Source organism: Alosa sapidissima, chromosome 1 (genome assembly GCF_018492685.1).
Source record: "Alosa sapidissima isolate fAloSap1 chromosome 1, fAloSap1.pri, whole genome shotgun sequence".
Taxonomy (NCBI): Eukaryota; Metazoa; Chordata; class Actinopteri; order Clupeiformes; family Clupeidae; genus Alosa; species Alosa sapidissima.
In genome coordinates, this window is record NC_055957.1 from 27,339,784 (window position 1) to 27,363,009 (window position 23,226).

Consider the following 23,226-nt stretch of genomic DNA (forward strand, 5'->3'; position numbering starts at 1 on the left):
AATTGCTGATACACGCTTTCACATAGAAATGTAATTGCAGTGGTGTTTACTCAAGGTGCACAACAACACAATACCGAAGATAAGCTCAACTATGTCTACAACATAATAACACCACCAGGAATTGACTTGATTTGATCATTTGCCGTAATATTCTAGAAGATGGCGGAACCATGAAGCAGCTGATGGTGGAACCGATCTGGCCCCTGAACCACTTCAGAGTCCAGACTAAGAGGCCATTTGGGGTCGGACGTTTCACCCACTCTGAAATGCTGAGCTATAACTGAGCTCCGTGGAGACAGCCAAACAAGTCTGCCCGCGGGGGCCAGATATTATTCTACATGCTCTCAGCCAATCACTTAACACCATCATCCACAAACAACCTTGAGGGGCCCCACCCAAAACTCAAAGCCTTGCGGCAAAGTCAACAAACCATTTCTCGAGGAGCAACATTATCTCATTATTGGATTCCTGTGCTGAGAGAGTGAGCGAGAGCAAGAGAGAAAAAGTGACAGAGGAGGGGGAGGAGAGGAAGAGAGGGTGGATGGGGGGATGAATAAAAAAGGAAAACAAATGTGGTCACCGAAGGTTATAAGGAGAAAGCAGATGTCCAGAGTAGACAAGTGGTGCTATAAATATCCCTCCCTCTCACACTCCTCCAGATAGGAGCCGAGTGATGGACAGGTCCGTGCCTGATCTGGCTAGAGTCTGGCTACCCCGCAGCCTGCCAGCCAGAGGGAGAGAGTGAGCTTAACCTGCGGGTGGTGGTGATCCATCCGTCGACAAGCCTTTCACAACTCTGGCATCATCCATATCATCACCCTGGAATAATGAATGGTTCTGGTATGTGAGGCATGATCTGAGCAAACCCACTAACACATTCAGATACACACTGACACGCACACACACTTAGAGGCACAGAGAGAGAGAGAGAGACTGTGTGTGTAAAAGAAAAGTGCTAGTGCAATGAGACTTACTCAGATAAACTCAACCTGATAGACAACCAAGTCTGTCAGCATTAGTGTATGAGATTAGAAGAGTATGATTGTTGGAGTGTGTGTGTGTGTGTGTGTGTGTGTGTGTGTGTGTGTGTGTGTGTGTTTGTGGGCGCGTGTGTATTTTTATATATATTGTAATTGTTTTATTTTTGTTTTGTTTGCTTTTTTGCTGTAATTTATTCTTTTAATTAATAGGTAATTTTGCCATGCTCCTTCTGGCAGGGGGACTGCCGATGGAAACTAGCCTTTTGGCTACAATTGGGTGCATTTACATTTTCTTTGTAAAATGTCAATTAGTGAACACTGTCCCTCTATAACAAATAAAGTTAATAATAATAATAATAATAATAATAATAATAATAATAGTAATAACCCTAAACGGCCTCTAGTCTGTAGATGACTGTCCCAATGCTTCGGGAAAAAACAGCCTTTCCAAAGAACAGAACACAAAAAAATGCAACAACAACAAGTCGATAATTGGGAGAGAGGTTTTAGAAAAACAAAAGCAAGAAACTACACTTTTGTGAAGGACAAATACGGAATGCATTCTGATTCAGTCATTGTCGCCACTGGCAACAAGCAGGAGAAGCAGCGGTGCAGTGATGTAGGTTAGAAATCAGCTAAAATTAGACTTTTGTTGGGAACAAAGATGTCGTCTTGATGTTAGAATTGAAAATGATTTGCATGATATGAAGAGGAAGTGAGCTTTCGATTGCTTCATATGGATGTATCAAAAAATTGTGTGCAATTTAATGGCGGCAGCAGCATAAATTTACATGACATTTGCCATGTTTCATCCTATGCGAAGCTTGCCTTTTTCGAAGACATATGCCCTGTATTTCATACATGCAACATCACTTGAGGTCGGCATATATCACAAAATAGTTAAGGTGATATGCATTTACATACATTTTACATTTACATTTGCACAGTTAATTGGCAAAGGATTTGTTTATAGTGCAAAGTATAATAGTGAGCAACAGAGGGGAAAATGATGAAGAGAGGAATGCTGCAAGGTCGTGCTACAGTTACATCAGACCTACACCGTAGGGTAGACAGCTGTGTGGGAAGTCTGGGGACTTATAGGTTTGAACTTGGGACTTGTTGAACATATTCACAGACTAGTGTAATGCAGATAACTACTACTACTACTACTACACACACATATAAATCTAATTGTTCTCCATGTTTGCCCCAAAGATCTCCAGGTTCTGGACTTTGGTTATCGTGTTGCTTTAGCTAAAAAAGATGACCCTTCACTGCTAAAGACTGCTTTGTGCATTACCGTACAATTTCTATGGCAAGAATGATATAAACATATATTTAAGGGAGGAGTGACTTGTGTACAAAACAGACACTTTTATCAATTCAGATATCCTGAAAAGAGTTGGCACAGAAATATTAGACAATAACAAAAACATGTTAGATGTGACTGGTATTCACTGAATTTGTGACAAATCTGTGATTTCTTTAACTAAAATGACCACTGCCAGAATTTGTGTCTGATTTGCCATTTTGTGCTACTGTCTCTTTGGAAAATGAGTGTTATACAAACATATTTTACATAAAACACATTGGGTAGGCCTATGCATTCTGTGCTGTGCTATACTATGCAAATAAACTTGCCTAAAGGGATAAAACCAAACCAAAGGCCCAAGGTAACATGAGATGCAGAAATTGATCTCAGACTGCCAGGCTTGGTTTATTTCTTTGTAACCTCAGCAGTCTGACACACTGCCAAGACACTTAAGATACTATTTATAGATTTTATTAGCAATATTGAATTCTGCCCTTCTTGTCAGTACCTAATGGGTAGCAATGAGGTTATACCTGCCACTGATTCACTATAACAAGTGTTGCAATGGTAAACATGCACTGTCTTGGATATAGACAGTGAGTACTACTAACACCAGTAATACTCAACACCATCTCAGTGTTTTTTTGCTGCCATCTAACTCTGCAGATGGACGTGGGTACCTAGCCGTTTACGTAAACAACTAGCTATGATGATGACCCTGCTCCTCTAAAAATATCTGGGGACTGACAAGCAAGAGGAGGCATCTTGATGCCCCCCCCCCGCCCCCGCCCCCGCAAGACATATCAGATTGAAGAGACAGCTGCTCCTTACATTTCTAGAAGCTTCACTTCTCTCTTATCTGGTGTTCACAAGAGAAGGCGCAACTCTCTCTGGCGTGTCATAAAATGGAAGGCCATACTGTATCTAGTCATCCCATCCCCATGTCATCCTTATGACCCAGTTGTTGTTTCCATCCACTCTGAAATGCACTATGCCATCAGTGATTTATTTTTTGCAAGTCAGCTATTTGTTGTATCTGTTTGATTGTTCTGGAATGTGCTGGATCATGACCATATGCACTTCTGGTGCAGTGGCACTGTTAGGAATGTGTATTTGGGATTATTTCTGCAATGTCAGAAAAATAAAATATAATTTCTTAGCTGTAATCAACTAAGTTAAAAGAGGGAAATGTTTAAAATAGACATACACTTCAGCCAAGTAATATATATCATATGACCTCAAACTCGAACTCCTTGGAGTAGATGGTGTCACGGTGGAAGATGGGAGAAAATAGTTAGCCATACCGCCATCTTCTGGTTATTAATGTTATGACAGTGATTTACAGTCTGCTTAATTAAGGAAGACGTAGGTCTACAAAAAGGATACAAATCTGATAATGAGCAGCATTTTAATATATTCAGTTTTCTACTGTTCTTATACTATAGTAGTCCCATTTCTGTCAATTTGACCATTTTCAAATCACACAGAAACTATTCTGACATCTGACTATTGGTATACAGCTTAAAACTACACTCATGGTCATGCTAAGCGGCAGTATCTGAAGTTTCTACATCATATCCTTACAAATATAAGCAAATACATTAAAACTAAAGAAATGTCACTGTTGCACAGAGACCTTGCAACATTGCTCCTTCAGAATTACAATAACAATTGTTGAACTTGAATAATCTTGAATTGTTGATCTTGAATAATCTTGAATGTGTGTGACTAGGCTACTGGCTTCCAGTAGCCTAAGTCACAGAATTGACTTTAAAGCACTACTGCTTGTTTATAAATCAGTAAATGGAGCAGGACCTAAATAATCAATCAAACTAATAATCAAACATGCTTCAGCAGTACACACCTTATCGTCCTCTCAGGTCTCAGGAGAAAAACCTGTTAGTAAAACCTGCTGTTAGAACTAAACATAAAGCAGCTATGCGGCTGAGCTCTGGAACCAACTTTCGGATGACATCAAAAAGGCCCCAACTGTAGCCAATGTTTTAAATCTAGACTTAAGACCAAACTGTTCTCAGGTGCTTTCTGCTAACCACACTGAGTTACAAATTCTGAATCTGCCTTGAAAATTACATCTACCTTGTGTCTTTAATTTTGTCTTTTTAATTATTCTTTATTTTTAAATTATTTTACCTTATGCGTTTTATGTTTTCTTTTTTATTATGATCTTTACCTTTTAAATTATTCGTTGACTATGACCTCTGTGTATGAAATGCGCTATATAAATAAACTTGACTTGACTTGGTAATGCTTTGACAACAAAAAAGTACATTGACAAATACATATGTGTTCTGACTTTTCAAAGATAATATGATTTTTAACACTAATCAATTTTTTTAGATCCTTAGTGAACATAACATTATTGCTACAAAATTACGCAGTGTATTGAAATATTATTTTCCTCTAGATAAGGGTTTATTTACAATGCAATTGAGCCTACACAAAACATAGGCCTACTTGGTAATCAGGAAGGGAGGACTGTCTTTTGCTGAAAGCTGGTTTGACCATGGCGTTTGGTAGCCTAATCGCTCTGTTTCTCAGATAGCAGGCTAATGCAGATTTTACTCTAAAGGCAGCAACATAACCACCCTTACACGTCTTCAGCCAGATTAGGCCTACTCACCAAGTCCATCCAAACTGACTTGCAGTCAACTTCAGTGGAGCTGCAGAACCCTCACAACACTGCAGTTTTCTCTTGCTGTCCAAAACACTGCTGACAAGATTTGTCATGACAATTGCTAGGCTACTAACTACTGATTTTAACAGGCTCCTCTCTCTTCCTCTTCCTCCCTCTCTCTCTCTCTCTCTCTCTCTCTCTCTCTCTCTCTCACACACACACACACACTCTCTCACTAATTCACTCTCTCACTCACTTATACTAACCCCCCCCCCCCCCCCACACACACACACACACACACACACACACACACACACACCCGCACACACACACAGTTGATCTCGCGTGATTATCAGGAGACCGCTGCGTTCTGAGAACTGCTGGTCCGCCATCACTGTAGACTGGTTGAGCAGACTGCCGGCGGGTGGAGGTGTGACAACTCCACAACGTAGAGAGTGTATGAGAGAGAGAGCCCCCAGATATAGGTCTTGGGGGATTGTTGTTCACGTTTTTCTTATGCCCTTTTACTAGGCTTTCATGATTAAACAGGGACGGCGCACTCACTAACATGTCCAACATGTCCAACCTGGCCAAACCCACCAAACCCAAGGACTCCACCAAGATGAGGATACGAGCCTTTCCTGTGAGTAGTGGCCCGAACCACTTATTTTTGGTGATGACAGACGAGACAGGCTTTTGGGATTTCATGTCATTGTTTTAGTAATGGCCAGAAGAGCCGTAAACACATTTGTATGTCGTAAGCTAACTGGGACAGCTAACAAGCTTTGTTGATTGTTTGGTGATGGAGGCGACTGTCTGCTAGCAAGCTAGCTGGCTAGTTTGGCTATTTGATTGAATAAAAATAAAGCCAGCCAGGAGACTGCGAAGTGTCAGCTGATAGGTTAACACGTTTTCAGGACTACCATGAAAAGGACTAGTGTCATACAGCTTTATTTTTCCTGATCTAATCGTCCCTTAACAGGATTTATGTAGCAGCAGCTGGTATAAACAGATGAACTAGCGTGAGCTAGCAAATTGAGTTCACTGAAGTTGCATTTGTTTACTGCCTTGTCAGGTAGCGTTAACATACCTAACTAAAGTTACCTATGGACTGATACAGTCGTCTCGGGTGTTTCTGACTAACTGTTAGGTCGTCAGAAGTTAACACTGGAGACGTAAAGCAACCAGACTTTAGAGGGTTAGCTAGTCGAGCCCAGAATGAATCATAGCGTTACACCGAGTCATGCTTCCTGGTAGCAGTGGCTAGTTGAACTGCTTGTCAACCAACAAGCGAACTTCTTTATATTTCGTGTGTTAGTAAGTTGACAGTGGTACTTTATTTGCGATTTTTAACGCTGCTGATTGTGTTCACCTAATATCAGATTTCTAGCCAGCTACTACGAACAATTCAGTTTTCAGATGGCTAACGTTACTGCAGATGTTCCAGCTGTATCGGTTGACAAGTTAGCCTCCGAACAATGCCATGTCAGCTATCACAATTCTTCTACGATCTCCACTTTGTCCTACGTTTCTTTGTTAACTTTGAAATAGTAGTACTGTTTCTAGATATTAAACAACGAACAAGCCTTGTCATGTAGAAAAAGGCCGAGTTTTGCGTAAGTTTTCTGTAATGGCAGTTCTCTGTTTCTTGAAGTCCACTTTGTCACATTTTGTGAATCTTGTGATTTACTGGAACAGACAGCGATCTGCCACCAAATACAATTTTTAGAATGTTGGAGGATTGGTGCCCCCAACATCATTCTATCCCCCAACATCAAATCTTGTTTGTGTTACTTTGTTGTTTCTGTTCAAGCCAAGTGAGCGCTCTGACTGTGCCCTTTGTGAACTCTGTGTTGTTTACATAACACAATAGAAAAGTCTTGCAGAGCACTTGGCCTCCCTTGGCCATCTTGCATCTCACTAGTTTTAAGAAAGCCTGTAGAGACACAATCTCATCTGTGAAGATCACTTCACGCTTGTCAAAAGAGTGCTTTAGGCACAAGGCTGACACCACCATTCAAGCCCCAGGCCCCACTGCATGAAAAGTTGATGATCCTCAGACTTTACCTGATGATGAACTTTATGTGGCCTTTATCAAGCATGGGCAAGGGCTCACCAGATGTGAATCAGACCTTATCCACATTCACACACTGGAATTTTAGTCCTTATAGTTAAGTCTTACTGCTCTGCAGCCATCTTTGTAATGCCCATATCTGAAACCAAGTCATGGTGACTCAGATCTCTGTGCCTGCTGTGGCCGCTGCTAGTGGCACGTGGCATCTTAATCAGAGCTTTGCAAGCCTGAGTTCAGAAGCCCACAGCCTGCCTGCCTGCCTGCCTGTGTGCCTGCCACTCTGCCTGCCTGCCTGCCGGGGGTTTTCCACAAGTGGCTTTTCCAGTGTGTCTCCGCGCCCGTCTGTGTGTGTGTGCGCTCATGTGCATGTGTGTGTTGCTGCAGGGAAGGTTCTAGCCACGCTCAACGGGTTTCTTTCTCAGGAAAGAAAGAAAGAAAAAATATTCCATCTGTCTGCATGCACTCTGTGAGTGTGCCACTAGCTCTTGTCATGTATGAACAAGCTCGACAAAAATGTCCATTGTACCCCTCGTCTCCTGTCCCCTGCACTCTGTGCTGTCTGATTTGGTGCATCACCATGGCCAACTCTGACTGGTAGCAGGGTGACAACAACTGTCCGACAGTGGTGAGAGATCACTTGTGTAGGCCTAACGCAAATAGAAGGTGTTGTTTATGAGATGGCTATCCCAATATGTGTTGTTGTGATGTTTGTATATGGTATTTAGGGAAGTGAACTGGTGAGATGACTCAGTTTGACCCGTGCTCAAGTGGTTGGCTGTATATTGTGATTGGTACATTAATGTGGACTATTAAATGTGATGGTAATTTTGATACCATAGATTTAATAGAGACCCAGTCAGACCAATAGTATGAAAAATCAGGAACAGAGTTTATTTACAATGATGCGCATCAAGGGAGAGACAGCATGACTTCACCTAAAGATCCATCAGCTGCTCTAACTAGACAAGGAAATAGTTAGAGTTTAAGTATCCTTCCAGGCTGACGGGAGATGGCGTTGGTCATCACTGAATGGACTACACTGAATCAGACCCTGATTAGTGGCAGCCTGGCAATCCGGAGCAGATAGCTACTGACGCAGCCATGCAGAACAGTGAAACACTGCAAAGTCATAATATTCCTGCTCATCTCTAAACACAGTCACACATAGATATACACAGGGACAGTACAGATATCATACAGTCATTACATAGAATCATACTTTTAGTATCAAAGTGACCCACTAATGAGAAATGCAGAACATTAAACCACATATTGGAATATTGGACATAATGTTCTAATCCACTTTCTCTCAAATGTCACCGAATTGTTGAACCTCCTCTTTCAAACTCAGACTTTGATCTCTGTTTGGATGTATGTCAGTTGTCTAGACATTCATACCGGTGTACATCAGAGCTTGAGCCTCCTCTCATCTGATTCACTGATAAAGCCAGTCTGTTGTAAGATAAGAGTGAAACCTTAACAACGGCTAAACCCATCAGGAGTACAATAACAGTCCATTGAAACATGAACAGGTGCAAACTGAGTGATGAAGTCTATAATGCAGTGTAGTAATGTCATATAGTGTACTCTGGGACATTGATCCTCTCCTGAAAGCAACTTTACTGCTACATCAATCTGTTGTGATTTTGAAGTACAAAGTTTAATGGTTAGTTATACATTCTCTATAAAGTTAAATCACTGAGCAGGCTAGTTAAAAAGTCCATAACTTGGCTGGTATTGTTGTAGAATATTGAGGAATTTAAATACCCTTGCTTTTATTAAATAATTATGCATTTACTATAGACTAAATGGTATGCACAAATGTGGCTTGTTAAAGCAACAGCAAAGAGTTTTTTGTAAATTAAAATAATGTTTCCAAAATTGTTTCAGTGGTTCATCAACTCATAACAGGGTGAACGGCACTTTCTTCATTCGCTTCGCAGCCCTCTATCGACTATAACCGCACTATGTAAGTTTGCCGGATCGGGTAGCGGATCTGTAGTTCGATGGAATAAAACATAAGAAACTAAAATTTGACTTGCATCTGATGTCGCAATACATCATTCTTCATAAAATCATGCAACATGTTGTACCTTGTCTGTGGACATTGTTATTTGCAAAGCCGGTGCTTGATAAACAAATGGTGCGTGTGACAGAGGAAAAGTTCTTTGGTGTTGCTTTAAACCTTATGTTTGCCTTAGGCTTATCCTCAGTAATAGTATTTTTTCATCTGAGCTGGCTACAGCTGTCTTGGAGAGGGAGGAAATGCGGAAACCATTGCAATATTATATTTTGAAGTGGCGCATTAACCTGTGCACACATAGAGAAGCCGAGATTAGGCTCTCCTTTATAAATAGACCAGTGCCACAGCGCTTTGCTATCAACTGAATTGAAAGTAGGCTATCACTGGATTGTGCTCTCTGTGCCTTATGCATGTTGCCCCCTTCTTAGCCTTTGCACTTCAGAAGATTGAAGTGCCAGTCTCTCTTGAACAAGCTGTTTTACTGTGGCATGCGCAGAATGCTGGAGCCAACTGGGGAAGTCCACAGCCTGGCTGTATTTTCGCTTCGTACCAATGCTCTCTCCATGGAAATCTATAAAGGTTGTTTGACAAAACGATCTGGAAATTACAGTAGCATTCCACAGATTTTCCAGAGAAGTACTAAACTATGCCTTTTGATTGTTGTCATGATGATGTAACAATAGTGGTGGCATGAACACGTCAAAGGAGGTTGTTGTTTTCTTTCCTGGTTAATCTATTTGGTTTAGAGACATGGACGTGTTATTAATATTTTACAATGAATCATAATTAGATAGGCTCCTTGATGTACAAATAATGTGATTTAAAAAAAAAAAAAAAGAATACTGACAATATAATCTTTCAACTGTTCCAAGTGTTTATTTATGCACCTGACTATGCCTTGGTGCATGATTTTCTTTTTTAAGAGCCAAATGCAATAAATGAGTAGAATAGGAAGAAGTAAACATTGTGCAGTATCTCACCAGAAGAATTTGATGTAGTCTAAGAACAATGGCCATTTGCTACCACATGATTTGATATCTTGTGTCCCTCTCATGTGTGTGTAGATGACAATGGATGAGAAGTATGTGAACAACATCTGGGACCTCCTGAAGAATGCCATCCAGGAGATCCAGAGAAAGAACAACAGCGGCTTGAGCTTCGAGGAGCTCTACCGGAACGCCTACACTATGGTACTTCACAAACATGGCGAGAAGCTGTACACAGGACTACGAGAGGTTGTCACCGAGCACCTCATTAACAAAGTAGGTCCCTCTCCTACAGCTTTGTCTGTTATCCCAAAGCTCAATGTGGGGTAAAGGAAAGCAAGACAGTTAGCAAGCAAGATGTTATTGACATAGGAAACATATCCAGCACTGGTTAAGTGTAGTTAGGCCTTTGTGTTCAATCAGATGGAACTGCATTTCTCTGCCCTTCAGGAGTGTTGGGCCTAACAGGACGCTGAAACACACACACACACACACACAGGTCCTTAATTTGAATGATGGGCAAAGTGCAGTCTTAAGTCTAACTAAACTAATTTAATAACTAGGCAAAATTAATTAGCTAATTAAACACCATGGGTAAGAGTTTAACCGCCAATATTGATGAGTAAGCTCAATGCTCCCACATGCCACATGATGGCTATAGTTCATGCACCAGAACTTTGCTTGTTGATTGCCATTTAAATTAGGTTCAAAGTCTTCCTTGACAGATTCAAACTCACAAATTAGGCCATTTTCTGCAGTGACCCTTTTTGTAATGGTTCAAGTGTTTTGACACACCTGAATTTTGAATAGGCAACATCTTGTCACCTTGGTCTACTCTCTGTCAGCAATAGAGCTCCATTGTCTTTGCCCTTAGTCTAGTTATGTGGAAACCAACTTCCTCTGTTGTCTCAATTGTCCCTTCACGTTCACAGATAATGTCAGCGGTTGCCGCGGGCAACCCTGCCCACCGATCTCTGGTGGAATGATTGAGCAGTGATGTAATCACTCAGCAGGGTGGGCGGGGCCAAGTGTCCTTAACTGCCATAATAACACGTTCTGTTGTCTCCTCCCCCTCTCCACCCCACCAGGTAAGGGAAGATGTCCTGAATTCCTTGAATAATAACTTCCTGCAGACGTTAAACCAGGCGTGGAATGACCATCAGACGGCCATGGTCATGATACGTGACATCCTTATGTATATGGTTGGTATTGCAAACAAACAATTCTGTTTCGAATAAAAAAAATTGTTTACTTGGTCACCTGTGGAGATGTGGGTAGTGGTGGTACTAGGGTGGCTTGTAGGACTGTAGTGTTGCTGTTTGAGGTATGCAGTCACTCACACAACTACGGTGAACGAAAAAAAAAAAGTTTGGTCGCATTTTGGCCTTTCGTCCACAAGACAATCCCATGCTCTGGGCCTGAACATTTATGCAAATTTCTGAAAACAGGTTCCAGAGTAGAATCTTTTGATAATGCCTTCTGTCGCAGCATGGAATGGCATGTGTACAGAAGCTTTTGAAAAGAATGGTGACGCGACTCCATCCAATTCGATTTTATTCTCTGTTCCAGCCTCAGTGGTTTTTGATTGGGTTCCTGTGAAGAGGGTGGGGGATGGTTGTGGGGGTGTGTGACTGGGGGTCGAAGGGTGGTGGTGGTGTCTCGGACAGGCGGCCGTTCAGTAATCACAGAGCTGCGGGCATTCTCTCCTGGCTCCACACTGCACTCCTCACCTCACTGGCGTTGCTGAGCTCCCAGTGTTTCTCAATAGGACACACACGCGCGCACACACACATTCCCACTCTTGCACAAGAGCCTGCAGATCTCCCGCTGTGAGTTAGTCTCGTGTGGCCAGCTGACCTCTGAGGTGCTGGACAAGAATACTAATCAGCAGCAACAGTTATAAATCCCTTATAGAACTCTCAGCCTGCAGTTACATTTCTTTTGGGTTTTCTTCACAGTTTGTTTGAAACATATTGTAAACTTGTGTTAAATCACACTACTATGTGTGTGCATGTGCGTGCGTGTGTGTGTGCGCGTGTGTGCGTGTCTGTGTGTGTATTGGAGGTGTGTGGGGGGGGGGGTCTGCGTTGTGAGTCGATATGACTCGCAGCATTGTTTTTGACAGAAAGTATCATTGATCAGCCAGCATATTCTTCTTGCAATACATAGAACATCTTCCCCTTCCACAAGTGCAGTTCAGCACTTTTCACTACGCATGGCAGAGAATGCTGAGAACATTATGACCCAGTTCAGTATTTCTGACTTTCTGGGGGTAGGTAGGAACAGAGAGTTTTAAAACACTGCATAACCTTCATTTTTTTCTCTGTCTCTCTATCATTTCATCTCTCTCTCTCTCTCTCTCTCTCACTTCAGGACCGGGTGTATGTGCAGCAGAATAACGTGGAGAACGTGTACAACCTGGGCCTCATCATCTTTAGGGACCAGGTGGTGCGCTACGGCTGTATTCGAGACCACCTCAAACAGACGCTCCTAGACATGATTGCCCGCGAGAGGAAGGGGGAGGTGGTCGACAGGTGTGTGTCTGTGTGTGTGTGTGTGTCTGTTTCTATGTTTGAATCAGTGCAGATTTTTGTTGTCACTGGTGTGTGTGTGTCTCTGTATGCACCCGTGTGCATACAGTATGTGTGTCTGGTGTATTTTGAACACCCATATGGATCTCTTGAATAAACAACAAAAACAATAAATACAAGTACCAAATACCCAATCAAGTAAAAGTAGTTTCGTAGTAGTTTTAACCCTTGGTATATAAATGTAAGGTACACAATACTACACATGCTCATAAATCTGTCATATAGAAATTCTCTACTGAAAAAAGTCTTCAATAATATGCATTAATCTTGTTAATGTATGTGTAGAGGGTCTTTGATCCCCCAGTTTGCTGACTGGTAAATGATTGTACATGTGTGATATGTCCAGCTAGCCACTGACAACCCCCCCCCGTGTGTTCCTGTCCTGCCCTTTTAGGGGAGCCATCCGTAACGCGTGTCTAATGCAGGTGATCCTCAGTCTGGAGGGTCGCTCCGTGTACGAGGAGGACTTCGAAGCCCCCTTTTTAGAAATGTCTGCAGAGTTCTTCCAGGTGAGGTCATGCTGAATAGCAGGTCGTTTAAACCAGCACATTGTAGTTCTTTTGCCTTAAAATAATGGCTTCAAAATACACTGACTTATAGGCAATGTACGTCTTTGTCAGTACTGATGCATGCCCAGAATGCCTGGTATTGCCCGATGTTGCTTTGTTGTTCTTACCAGGAACATGATGCCTTTTATCAGTCCTCAGCACATTGGGTATCCCCTTAGCCCTAAATGTGTGCCCACCCAGTAGAGTGGAAATCAACCAAAAGGGAATTTCCTTCATTGTGTTCCTTTAAGATAGATGTTTTCAAATTTCCACCTAACGTTTGCAATGACAGACGGTTTAACTGAAAAGCAGGCTCAGTGTGTGATGTGTGAACCTGTAGAGACATGCATTTCTGTGCATTTCAGAAACAGTTATTTCTACCGGCTTTTAACTGTAATGTTCTGACCTATATCAGCTTCATCAAAAGATGACTTAATGTTTACCTGAAGAATCTTTTTGTTTGCAGCTTTTTGTTCATGTGCAGTCCCTAAACATCAAAACATATCATCATGCAGAATATAGCATAAATATAATGCAGAATATAGCATAAATATAATATAATGATGTAATTTAAAAGCTATGATAATGTAATATTTTCTTTTGTTAGATGGAAAGTCAAAAGTTCCTAGCCGAAAACTGTGCCAGCGTTTACATTAAGAAGGTGGAGGCGCGCATCAACGAGGAGATCGAGCGGGTGATGCACTGCCTGGACAAGTCCACGGAGGAGCCCATCGTGAAGGTGGTGGAGCGTGAGCTCATCTCCAAGCACATGAAGACCATCGTGGAGATGGAGAACTCAGGCCTGGTCCACATGCTCAAGAATGGCAAGACGGAGGGTCAGTGTACCATTGGTCAAAAGCTGCTGTTGATGTGTGCTAAAAGAGAAAGAAACTCATTTGTTTCTGTGATTTTTTTGTTTGTTTGTTTTCAGTTATTTCACTGTGAATGTGTTCAGTTTTAGAAGGCTTTCCCCATAACATTTTGAATCATATGGTCAGAGTGATTTCCAAGGATGAGTTTTCAGAAGAACTGGGATGATGCCTTTACTGTTAACTAATGGTACATGATCATGATTTGCAGCTAAATAGAAGTCAACTTTAACTAAAAACTGTACAAGACAAGTAATCTGTAGAAATGAGTCTTTAATGGAGCCCTCGGGGGGCTCACAACTCTGATCACAACTCTCTCTAACCTACCCTACCCTACCGCAAGTCCTACACACCACCCCACAGCCCTGTGCTGTCTGCAAGGAGAACAGAATTGAGCTTGGGAGCAGGAGCACTCAGTTAACCCCGTGTGTGTGGTCTGTGTCCTGTTGTCCCTCCATGACAGACCTGGGCTGCATGTACAAGCTGTTCAGTCGCGTGCCAAACGGTCTGAAGACCATGTGTGAATGCATGAGTGCCTTCCTGAGGGAGCAGGGCAAGGCCTTGGTGTCGGAGGAAGGCGAAGGCAAGAACCCTGTGGACTATATACAGGTACACACACACACACACACACACACAAAATACCTTGACCTCAGTGAGAAATGTTACTGTCCCAGGATTATATTATCGAGGTTTATGTTGTTTTTTCGTTGTCAAAGAGCCTCCTTGACCCATAAAATATTGATTTATGTCTGAACAAACAAGGAACAAATATTGTTTCCCAATACTCCTGTCTATTTGTGGTAAATAAGATGCATGGACCGCTAATGGCAGCACAGGAAATGCCCTTTCTGTTGTGCCTTGCGATTATAAATGAGGAATTATATGCATAATTCTCCTTTAAACGGACAAACCCAATCCCACCATAGTAGACTTTTAAATGTCAGTCTCCCCTGACGTGTCTGGCTGTTTTGATGAGTTGCCTGTGAGTTCCTGGTTAGTCTGGACAGGAGACTGTTAATTTATCACTCTTTAAATGGAAGGTCAGAGGAGGACTCACCTGGGGCGCTGTGCTGCAGGCTAAATGGGATGTGCCATTCATCAGTGCTGATTTCTAGCTCTCTCTGTCCCTACCCCTCTTCTCACTCTCTCACTCCATTCTCTTTTCCTTCATTGGTCTTTCTCTTACTGTTTTTTTGTTTATTCCATTCTGTTCCTGTACCGTTCCTGAGTATATCTCTATATGTCTTTAGAGATCTGGGGGAATATTAGCTTTGTGCTGTGTGCCACTGTTCTGCATGGATGAATCCCCTGCATCAGTAGTTATCTACTGATAACTGAATTATCTACTGATTTGCCATGTTGGCACTAACCAGGGTCTGATTAAGCTGGGATGACCAGCGCCATCGCCTGTCAACCTGGGGAGATATTTAAATTACCTTAATTATTTGCATGCTCAATTAGAGCAGCTGGTGGATCTTTATGTTAAGGCATGCTGCATCTCCCTTAATGCACAACATTGTAAATAAAACTTCAAAATTCATTCTCTTCCCACTCTTTCTCCCATGTGTTGTTCCTCCTCCAATCTCTTTCAACAGTGTAGAATTTCTTAATAGCATAGATTAAAAAAAAAAAAAAAAACATATTTAAGCTTCTATAACACACAATGCTCTGGCCATTAAATAGCCTTAGTTGCTGAAATGGCCTTAAATTAAACAAACAAACTCAACACGTTTCTGTCTCCCTGTCTCTCCTTCTACTCATCTCCCTTCCTTCCCCACTCCTTGCCTTCTCAGGGTTTATTGGATTTGAAGACGCGTTTCGACCGCTTCCTGCTGGAGTCCTTTAGCAATGACCGGCTCTTTAAGCAGACCATCGCCGGAGATTTCGAGTACTTCCTCAACCTCAACTCCCGGTCGCCCGAGTACCTCTCCCTATTCATTGACGACAAGCTCAAGAAGGGAGTCAAAGGAGTAAGTAGCCCAGCAGCATGTCGCTGGGCAACATGTTCTATGGGTAGTCTAGTGTAACGGACGCCAGCTAGCTTAGCTGCGCTTGTGGAACGTTGGTAAACCTCACTCCCTGACTCCTCAAGAGTGCTGCTGGTAGTAATGGGCAAATGAAACTTTGGTGAACCACTGCAGTATGAAGCTAGCGTCACTAGCTGAAGAAAAAAAAGATGGCCGCCACACTATTAGTTTTCAACATAAAAGTCCTTAAGTAAACCAGTATTTTTGGTTACATATAATGGTTTGGGTAAGGACTTTTATGTGGAAAAATCAGAGTGGTGGCCATATTGGATTTTTTTTTTCATTAGTGTCGCTAGCTTCACACTACTGTCTTTCAGTGGTTCACCAAAGCCCATCACTAGCTGCTGGCATGCAAGCTAGTAGCCTGGGCTTTTAGCTCAACTGTCAGCACGCTCGCCTCCCGATCCGAGATGCTGCAGTTCACGGGTCCGAGTGCGGGCGTGTGCAGGGCTGAATCGCGCAGGTTCAACACAACACAAGTTACACTAGTCTAGACTGTAGGCCTACATGTGGATTGTACTCAAATTCAGTCTTTCTAGTTGTTCACTGAATGTCACCATAGTCAAACCCAATCCCTATCCCTATTAAAATGTTTGTTTCAGTTATAAATTGAAACTCAACCTGACTGCTAGCTCTGCCCCCTTCCCATCATGTGGCATGTCTGACTTGTGATACCCCTGTCATGATGGAGATCCAGGTTCACTTAGCGGTCATCTTGGACCTATATTTTCTGTCAAATGCTACTTCAGACCCTTGTGGGTGGACGGTCTGTGTGCCTGACTTCATGTGTACATAAGAGGTATAGTATACCCCAATAAAAACTTAGCTTCAACCATAAAACCATTCTTAGCCATAAATTGTAGCAGTTTCATCAGTAATAAGTTTGCTTGTAATCTGAGCATCTGTAACTAGTCTATAGGCGACCGTCTGTATCTAGTCTATAGGGGACCACGCCAAGTTTGTGGGCCAGAGCCGTTCCGGAGTCCCCTTCCCTCTCCACTGCTGCTGGGCCCAGAGCCGTGCTGCCGTCTTGGAAAGCAGCAGTAAACCGCTCCTGCGTCGTGTGACTCGTGACTGTTCAGAGCTGCTGCCTAGTGGGAGACTGATGAAAGCAATATGGCAGCTCACAAGCAGCCAGCCTGCAGGAGGGGGACAAGCTGTGTGTGCTGAGAGTTGAGATCTATTAGTGAGGCGCTCATTGACAAGTACACTTACTAGGAGACTTTGTGCACATCCCAGGTGCTGAACAAAAAAGTCAAGTTTTTTTATGAAGGAAGATCGCAAGGTTGAAACGTTATCTGCCAAATCATTAGAAAATAAACTCAAAAAAGAGTACCAAGGAGTGTGTGAACTTTTTTGCATAAAAAAGCTCATTGACAAGTAGGGTTTCAAAGGGGAGGAAAATTTCATGGGAAGTTAAGCTGGGGAATTTTGGAAATATTCCAAATTAGAAACTTTCATGGAATTAAAGGAAATTATGGGAATTAATGGGAATTTACGGGAATTAACTGGGAATTTTTGGTAACTCCTACTGTTTCATATACAGACATTAACATTTTGTTTCGTAATTAGCAATATGATTTGTTTGTTCGTATTTTCGCTTAGCATACAAAGATAGCTAACATGCTAGCGGGAATCCCATTTTCTGCCTATGGTTTACTAGCGTGCTAAGCTAGCAACACTGAAACCACTGAACTGCCCAAGATACACCACGCCACTCAACAACAAAATCCAATTGGTTGGAACATTGACTGACAATCAGTTTGTTCAGTTAGAATCCCAGAAAATGATAAAACAAATAAAAATATAATGACAACATACCACCCCAACCAAACCTTATAGATTATGTAAATTATATATAAGTTGTCAAGCTTAATCAGACAGATTAATCGTCCCATTACAGTTTATGCAAAATTACGTACACCCATTTGAATGAAGACTCTGTTTGCAAACTTCCACTAGTTATTCCCACATGAGATGACACTGGGAATTTATTTTCCCCATGCACATGAACGCATCATAGGTTTCCTTTATGTCTAGTAGCCTATGCTGATTGCTGTGTACATGGGATTGACGTATGTGCAGGGTAGAAATTTGACTGAAATTGCATTAGATCAGGTTGTTTTAACTAATATTATGCTGCAAGATGGGGTTTTGTCCACTACATTTAAGTTCCCTGTTATAGACTAACTTGCCATATTAAAAAATCCCAGTTTATTCCCATTCATTCCCGTTTATTCCTGTTAATTTCCGTATATTCCCGTTAATTCCCATGGAAAGTTTCCAACTTTGAAAATTACCGAAATTTTGCAACCCTATTGACAAGTAGCCATATGAGAGCCAGAGGAAGTCCTGTTTCCGCATTCTACACAGTGTCAGGGCCTTTGTTCTCTGCTGTTTATATGGTCCATCTGAGCTGGTTCCTCTTAGTGTTTCTCTTTCTGTCACAGCCTTGACCTTTATTTGATGAACATTGCTAAGCAAGATAGCGCAGTAGAAATGAAATCTTCATTTAATTCTCTATGTCTTTGCTCCCCACCTGTGTGTAGCTGACGGAGCAGGAGGTGGAGTCCATCCTGGACAAGGCCATGGTGCTCTTTAGGTACATGCAGGAGAAGGACGTGTTTGAGAGGTACTACAAGCAGCACCTGGCCAGAAGACTCCTCACCAACAAGAGCGTCTCCGACGACTCTGAGAAGAACATGATCTCCAAACTCAAGGTCAGAATGGATGGATGGATGGACTGCACTGTCGATGTGTAATATTTCATTGTTTTGTGTTGGAATTGCATTTGGTCTTTTTTTTAACTACAGGTGTGTAGTAGTAATGGGTTGCGTTTTGGGTTGTGTGTGTAAATGATGGTGTGTGGGGGTTTTGTTTTGTGGGGGTGTGTTGGCTGTGGGTTGATGATGAGGTGCTTGTGATGTGTGTCTGCAGACGGAGTGCGGTTGTCAGTTCACCTCTAAACTGGAAGGAATGTTCAGAGACATGAGCATCTCAAACACAACCATGGACGAGTTCCGCCAACACTTGCAGTCAACCGGCGTGAGTCTCTCACACACACACACACACACACACACACACACACACACACAGGAACAGAGAAGTGTTGTTCTGTAGTATTCACTCAACTTGGTGAGACCTCTAAACCATCTTTTGACAGCTGAAGTGCAGCTATCCTGGTGGATTTATTCATTACATTGTTAATTTACAGCCGCCATTTGTTGTTCACTGGCACACATTCCTACTCTACTGCTGCACCATCGTACATGCAGGACATAGACGTGTGTGTGTGTGTGTGTGTGTGTGTGTGTGTGTGTGTGTGTGTGTGTGTGTGTGTGTGTGTGTGTGTGTGTGTTTGTTCTGCAGGTGTCCTTAGGAGGTGTCGACCTCACTGTCCGAGTCCTCACCACGGGCTACTGGCCCACGCAGTCAGCCACACCCAAGTGCAACATCCCCAACTCCCCCAGACATGCCTTTGAAGTCTTCCGAAGGTAAAGCACTACACTAAAATGAATATGTAATGAACACCACTATTATCTTATAAACGGCATCAGAAACTAACTGTTATGAAATACTAGTTCTTGTCTGACAGGCTTTTTTACACACACACACACACACACACATACAGTATACATATATACAGTATACATATATATACACTTATACTTATTCCTCTGTGTGTTTTCCTCTCTCAGGTTTTACTTGGCCAAACACAGTGGTAGGCAGCTCACCCTACAGCACCACATGGGATCAGCAGACCTCAACGCCACCTTCTACGGTCATATCAAGAAGGTTTGTGTGAACATAATCACACACACACACACACACACACAACTCAGACACCTGCATGACATCTTAACATGGACTATATTTTTTCTAAGACTTATCAGTGTTATCACATACATACACAAGTTTGTGTCCGGACACACACACACACAGAGACACACACTCGCCCCACACATCAGCGGTGTCCCATAGCGTGCTCTTTCTCTGTGTACCTGACAGGAGGACGGCTCAGAGGTGGGCGTGGGCGGAGCCCAGGTGACCGGCTCAAACACACGCAAGCACATCCTACAGGTGTCCACCTTCCAGATGACCATCCTCATGCTCTTCAACAACCGGGACAAGTTCACTTTCGAGGTACTCACTCTCTGACCACCAACCCCCACTGTGCGGCCATAGAATGAACTGAGTTGAATTGTCTTGTCCTAGTGACCACACCTGTACGGTGGCAATAATGTTAGATCCCATCGAATGTGAACTAAAGCAATAAGCCCCGAGAGGCCGTAGGTTACACTGATTCCACAACAGCTAAGGGGCTTTGTTAGGCACGACGCGCTAGCTGTTGTAGAATCGGTGTAACCTACGGACTCGAGTGGCTTATTGCTTTTCTAAAACTGTAACTATAAATACCTGGCAAAGTTTCATAAAGTAAAGGCACAACATAATGAGTTATTCCTAGATAATCATTCTTCTGCCAAGAAATATATTTCCTCTATCTGAATAGATGCCAATCAACGTCGAGACGCAACATTTGCATCAAGTTATGGTAGCGCAGTAATATAGAACGAAATGCGGTCAAGGTGTATGTTTATGCTGGATTTTACAACGGCATCGAACGCGATTCAGCCAATCATAATCAAGGACCAGAACTATCAGTTTTAATATACGCAATCTAATATCGACAGTTTGGCAACACTTTTACACCATGCTAAACTGCATGTAGTTTCTCCTTGCGCATGTGCATTGGCACAGAGTGATTGAATGTGGTCTAATATCATCCAATGTTTTGATGGGTTAATTGCGGAGCCTCTTCTAAAGAGTGTGGTTGCCCTGCCCGTTCGGGCTGCAGGAGATTGGCCAGGAGACGGACATCCCCGAGAGGGAGCTGGTGCGGGCGCTGCAGTCGCTGGCCTGCGGGAAGCCCACGCAGCGGGTCCTCACCAAGGAGCCCAAGTCCAAGGAGATCGAGAACGGCCACGCGTTCACGGTCAACGACCAGTTCACCTCCAAACTGCACAGAGTAAAGATCCAGACAGGTGAGCAGAGACTGCAGCCAGTGAGAATTGGCTGGGGAAGACCAGCTCTGATCAGAAGGATCTCTCTCACAGTTACCATCAGCCACCATTATTGGCATGAATGTTACTGCAAAGCTAAATGATGCTGAACAAATCTAAGAAGTCTGTAATCTTATCGATTTGAGTAAGTTAATTAATCGCCTCTGATTTAAGGTGCAATGCAAATACAATGCTATTCAGTACAGAGGTGCATACATTACCCAGTGGCTCCTGAAGCCTGTGACATGAAAGGAGCAGAGAGAGGAAGCAGGATATGGGGAGAATGAGAGTGTGCTAGTTATTTGGAGCAGGTCTTTCAGGTTCAGAACAGTAGGGCAATAGTGATGGGTTTTCACCTGTTTGTAGAGTTGTGATCCTCTTAGTGCCGTTGGCTGTGGTTGGTTGTGACTGGATGTTGCTGTGTTGTGTTTGCGTCCTGTTGAAGCCCATTAGAGAGTGTTAGTAATCCGTCTCTTCATCTTGCTCCAGTTGCTGCTAAGCAGGGCGAGTCGGACCCTGAGCGGAAGGAGACGCGGCAGAAGGTGGACGACGACAGGAAGCACGAGATCGAGGCGGCCATCGTCCGCATCATGAAGTCCCGCAAGAAGATGCAGCACAACGTCCTAGTAGCAGAGGTGAGTTGATACTACAGCAGTATATAGCAGTATATGATTTCTTAACAATTTCTTAAAAACACACTGAATTAGAATGGAATTAAATCAATTTAACTAATTAAACTAACAACTAACTAATTAAATAGCCTTAGTACATGACTGGTTACTCAGTTTAAAAGTAAATACTATTTGAAGATGCTTAATAAACTGGCTGTAGTTCTTGTCCTCACCCTTTTTTTGCTTATTTAGGATGTATTTTTTTGTCTCTCTCACATTTTGTCTGTTTTCTCTCCGCAGGTCACCCAGCAGCTTAAGGCACGTTTCCTCCCCAGTCCTGTGGTCATTAAGAAACGCATCGAAGGACTTATAGAGAGAGAATACTTGGCACGGACGGCCGAGGATCGCAAAGTGTACACCTACGTAGCATAGGACACATTGGACACAAAGGAGTGGGTGGGCACAGGAGTAATCATAAAAAAAAAAGAAAAAGAAAAAAAAAAGTTTTGGACTGCTCTTCGCATGGACTGGGAAGTTTCTTAGTAATGTGAAGACTGCGGGGAAGCACTTCCATCTTCCTCGTTATCACACGCCGCCAATCCATAAAGTCCGACAATAAACGGAATCAACACACGAAAAACAAACAATCCATTAGGTGTCGTAGGTTACTTCGCAATCAGGCAATTCTACTTCCTGTCTGAGATTCCACATGGATGGATCCAGCGCCAAGCTTTTCACTGTTTTACCCTTGTAGACATCAACTTATAAAAGAATCCCATGGCAAAATGTGAATGCACATTTTTTTTGTTTTGTTTTCAATACTGTATTAAAAAGAAAAAAACACAAATAATTATTAAAAAAAAGAACAAAACAAGAGCAGCAAATGTGAATTGCTTTGACAAAAAAAATAGAATAAAGTTAATATTGAATTCTCTTATGTCCTCAAGACTGGCGCGTTGTAATAAAGTGGCCTGAGGTTGTCTTCCATATTGACTTCTCATGGAGGTGACGTAGCACTGATGGCGCTGCTCTGAGCCCTCGCTCTTCTGCTCCCATTGTCCACAGAACGGCAGACAGCTCAGCTTGGCAAATGGATATTCCTGATCAAATTTAGGCTTGAAACACAGCGTACAGATTTTTCACCGAATTGGGCTCTGTTATCTCTTAGGCGTGCCCCTAGCATGGGTCTATGTGCAGCCAAACTTCCCTGTGATGTGAGTGTATTTTTATTTTCCTCCAGTAGGAGGCACAATTTACCATTGTGTAGGTGTGTGTGTGAAGCAGTGGGAATGTTCTTGGGTATATTGAGCTGTCACTCCAGATGTCTGCGACACTTTCATTTCATGAAAAAATGGAAGTCAGTTATATATTCACATAATATATATACATATATATATATATATATATGAATAATATATGTATTCATTCATTTTTCTCTTTTGGCCTGATATATTTCATTGTGAAGTATCATAATATGTATGGCACAGGCACATTTGGACAGATAAATGTT

The 23,226-nt window shown here is 42.5% G+C and overlaps 1 protein-coding gene across 3 annotated transcripts; it reads left to right on the plus strand.

Moving 5' to 3' along the window:
• The first annotated feature begins 549 nt into the window (after positions 1 to 549).
• Positions 550 to 22,701, plus strand: LOC121715915 (cullin-3-like). Of its 3 annotated transcripts, none has more exons than XM_042101969.1 (17): positions 551 to 840; positions 5,459 to 5,570; positions 10,089 to 10,286; positions 11,099 to 11,212; positions 12,384 to 12,544; positions 12,996 to 13,110; positions 13,757 to 13,985; positions 14,482 to 14,627; positions 15,812 to 15,988; positions 18,595 to 18,765; positions 18,983 to 19,090; positions 19,415 to 19,539; positions 19,744 to 19,840; positions 20,054 to 20,188; positions 20,901 to 21,087; positions 21,595 to 21,740; positions 22,017 to 22,701. In XM_042101969.1, the coding sequence occupies exons 2-17, from the start codon at positions 5,496 to 5,498 to the stop codon at positions 22,146 to 22,148; spliced, it is 2,316 nt and encodes a 771-aa protein (XP_041957903.1). In that variant the 5' UTR covers positions 551 to 840; positions 5,459 to 5,495; the 3' UTR covers positions 22,149 to 22,701. The 3 variants fall into 3 exon arrangements, with proteins under 3 accessions (XP_041957911.1, XP_041957903.1, XP_041957895.1); XM_042101961.1 differs by lacking the exon at positions 551 to 840 and adding an exon at positions 5,246 to 5,357; XM_042101977.1 differs by lacking the exon at positions 5,459 to 5,570 and having other exon boundaries at positions 550 to 840.
• Positions 22,702 to 23,226: the final 525 nt, after the last annotated feature.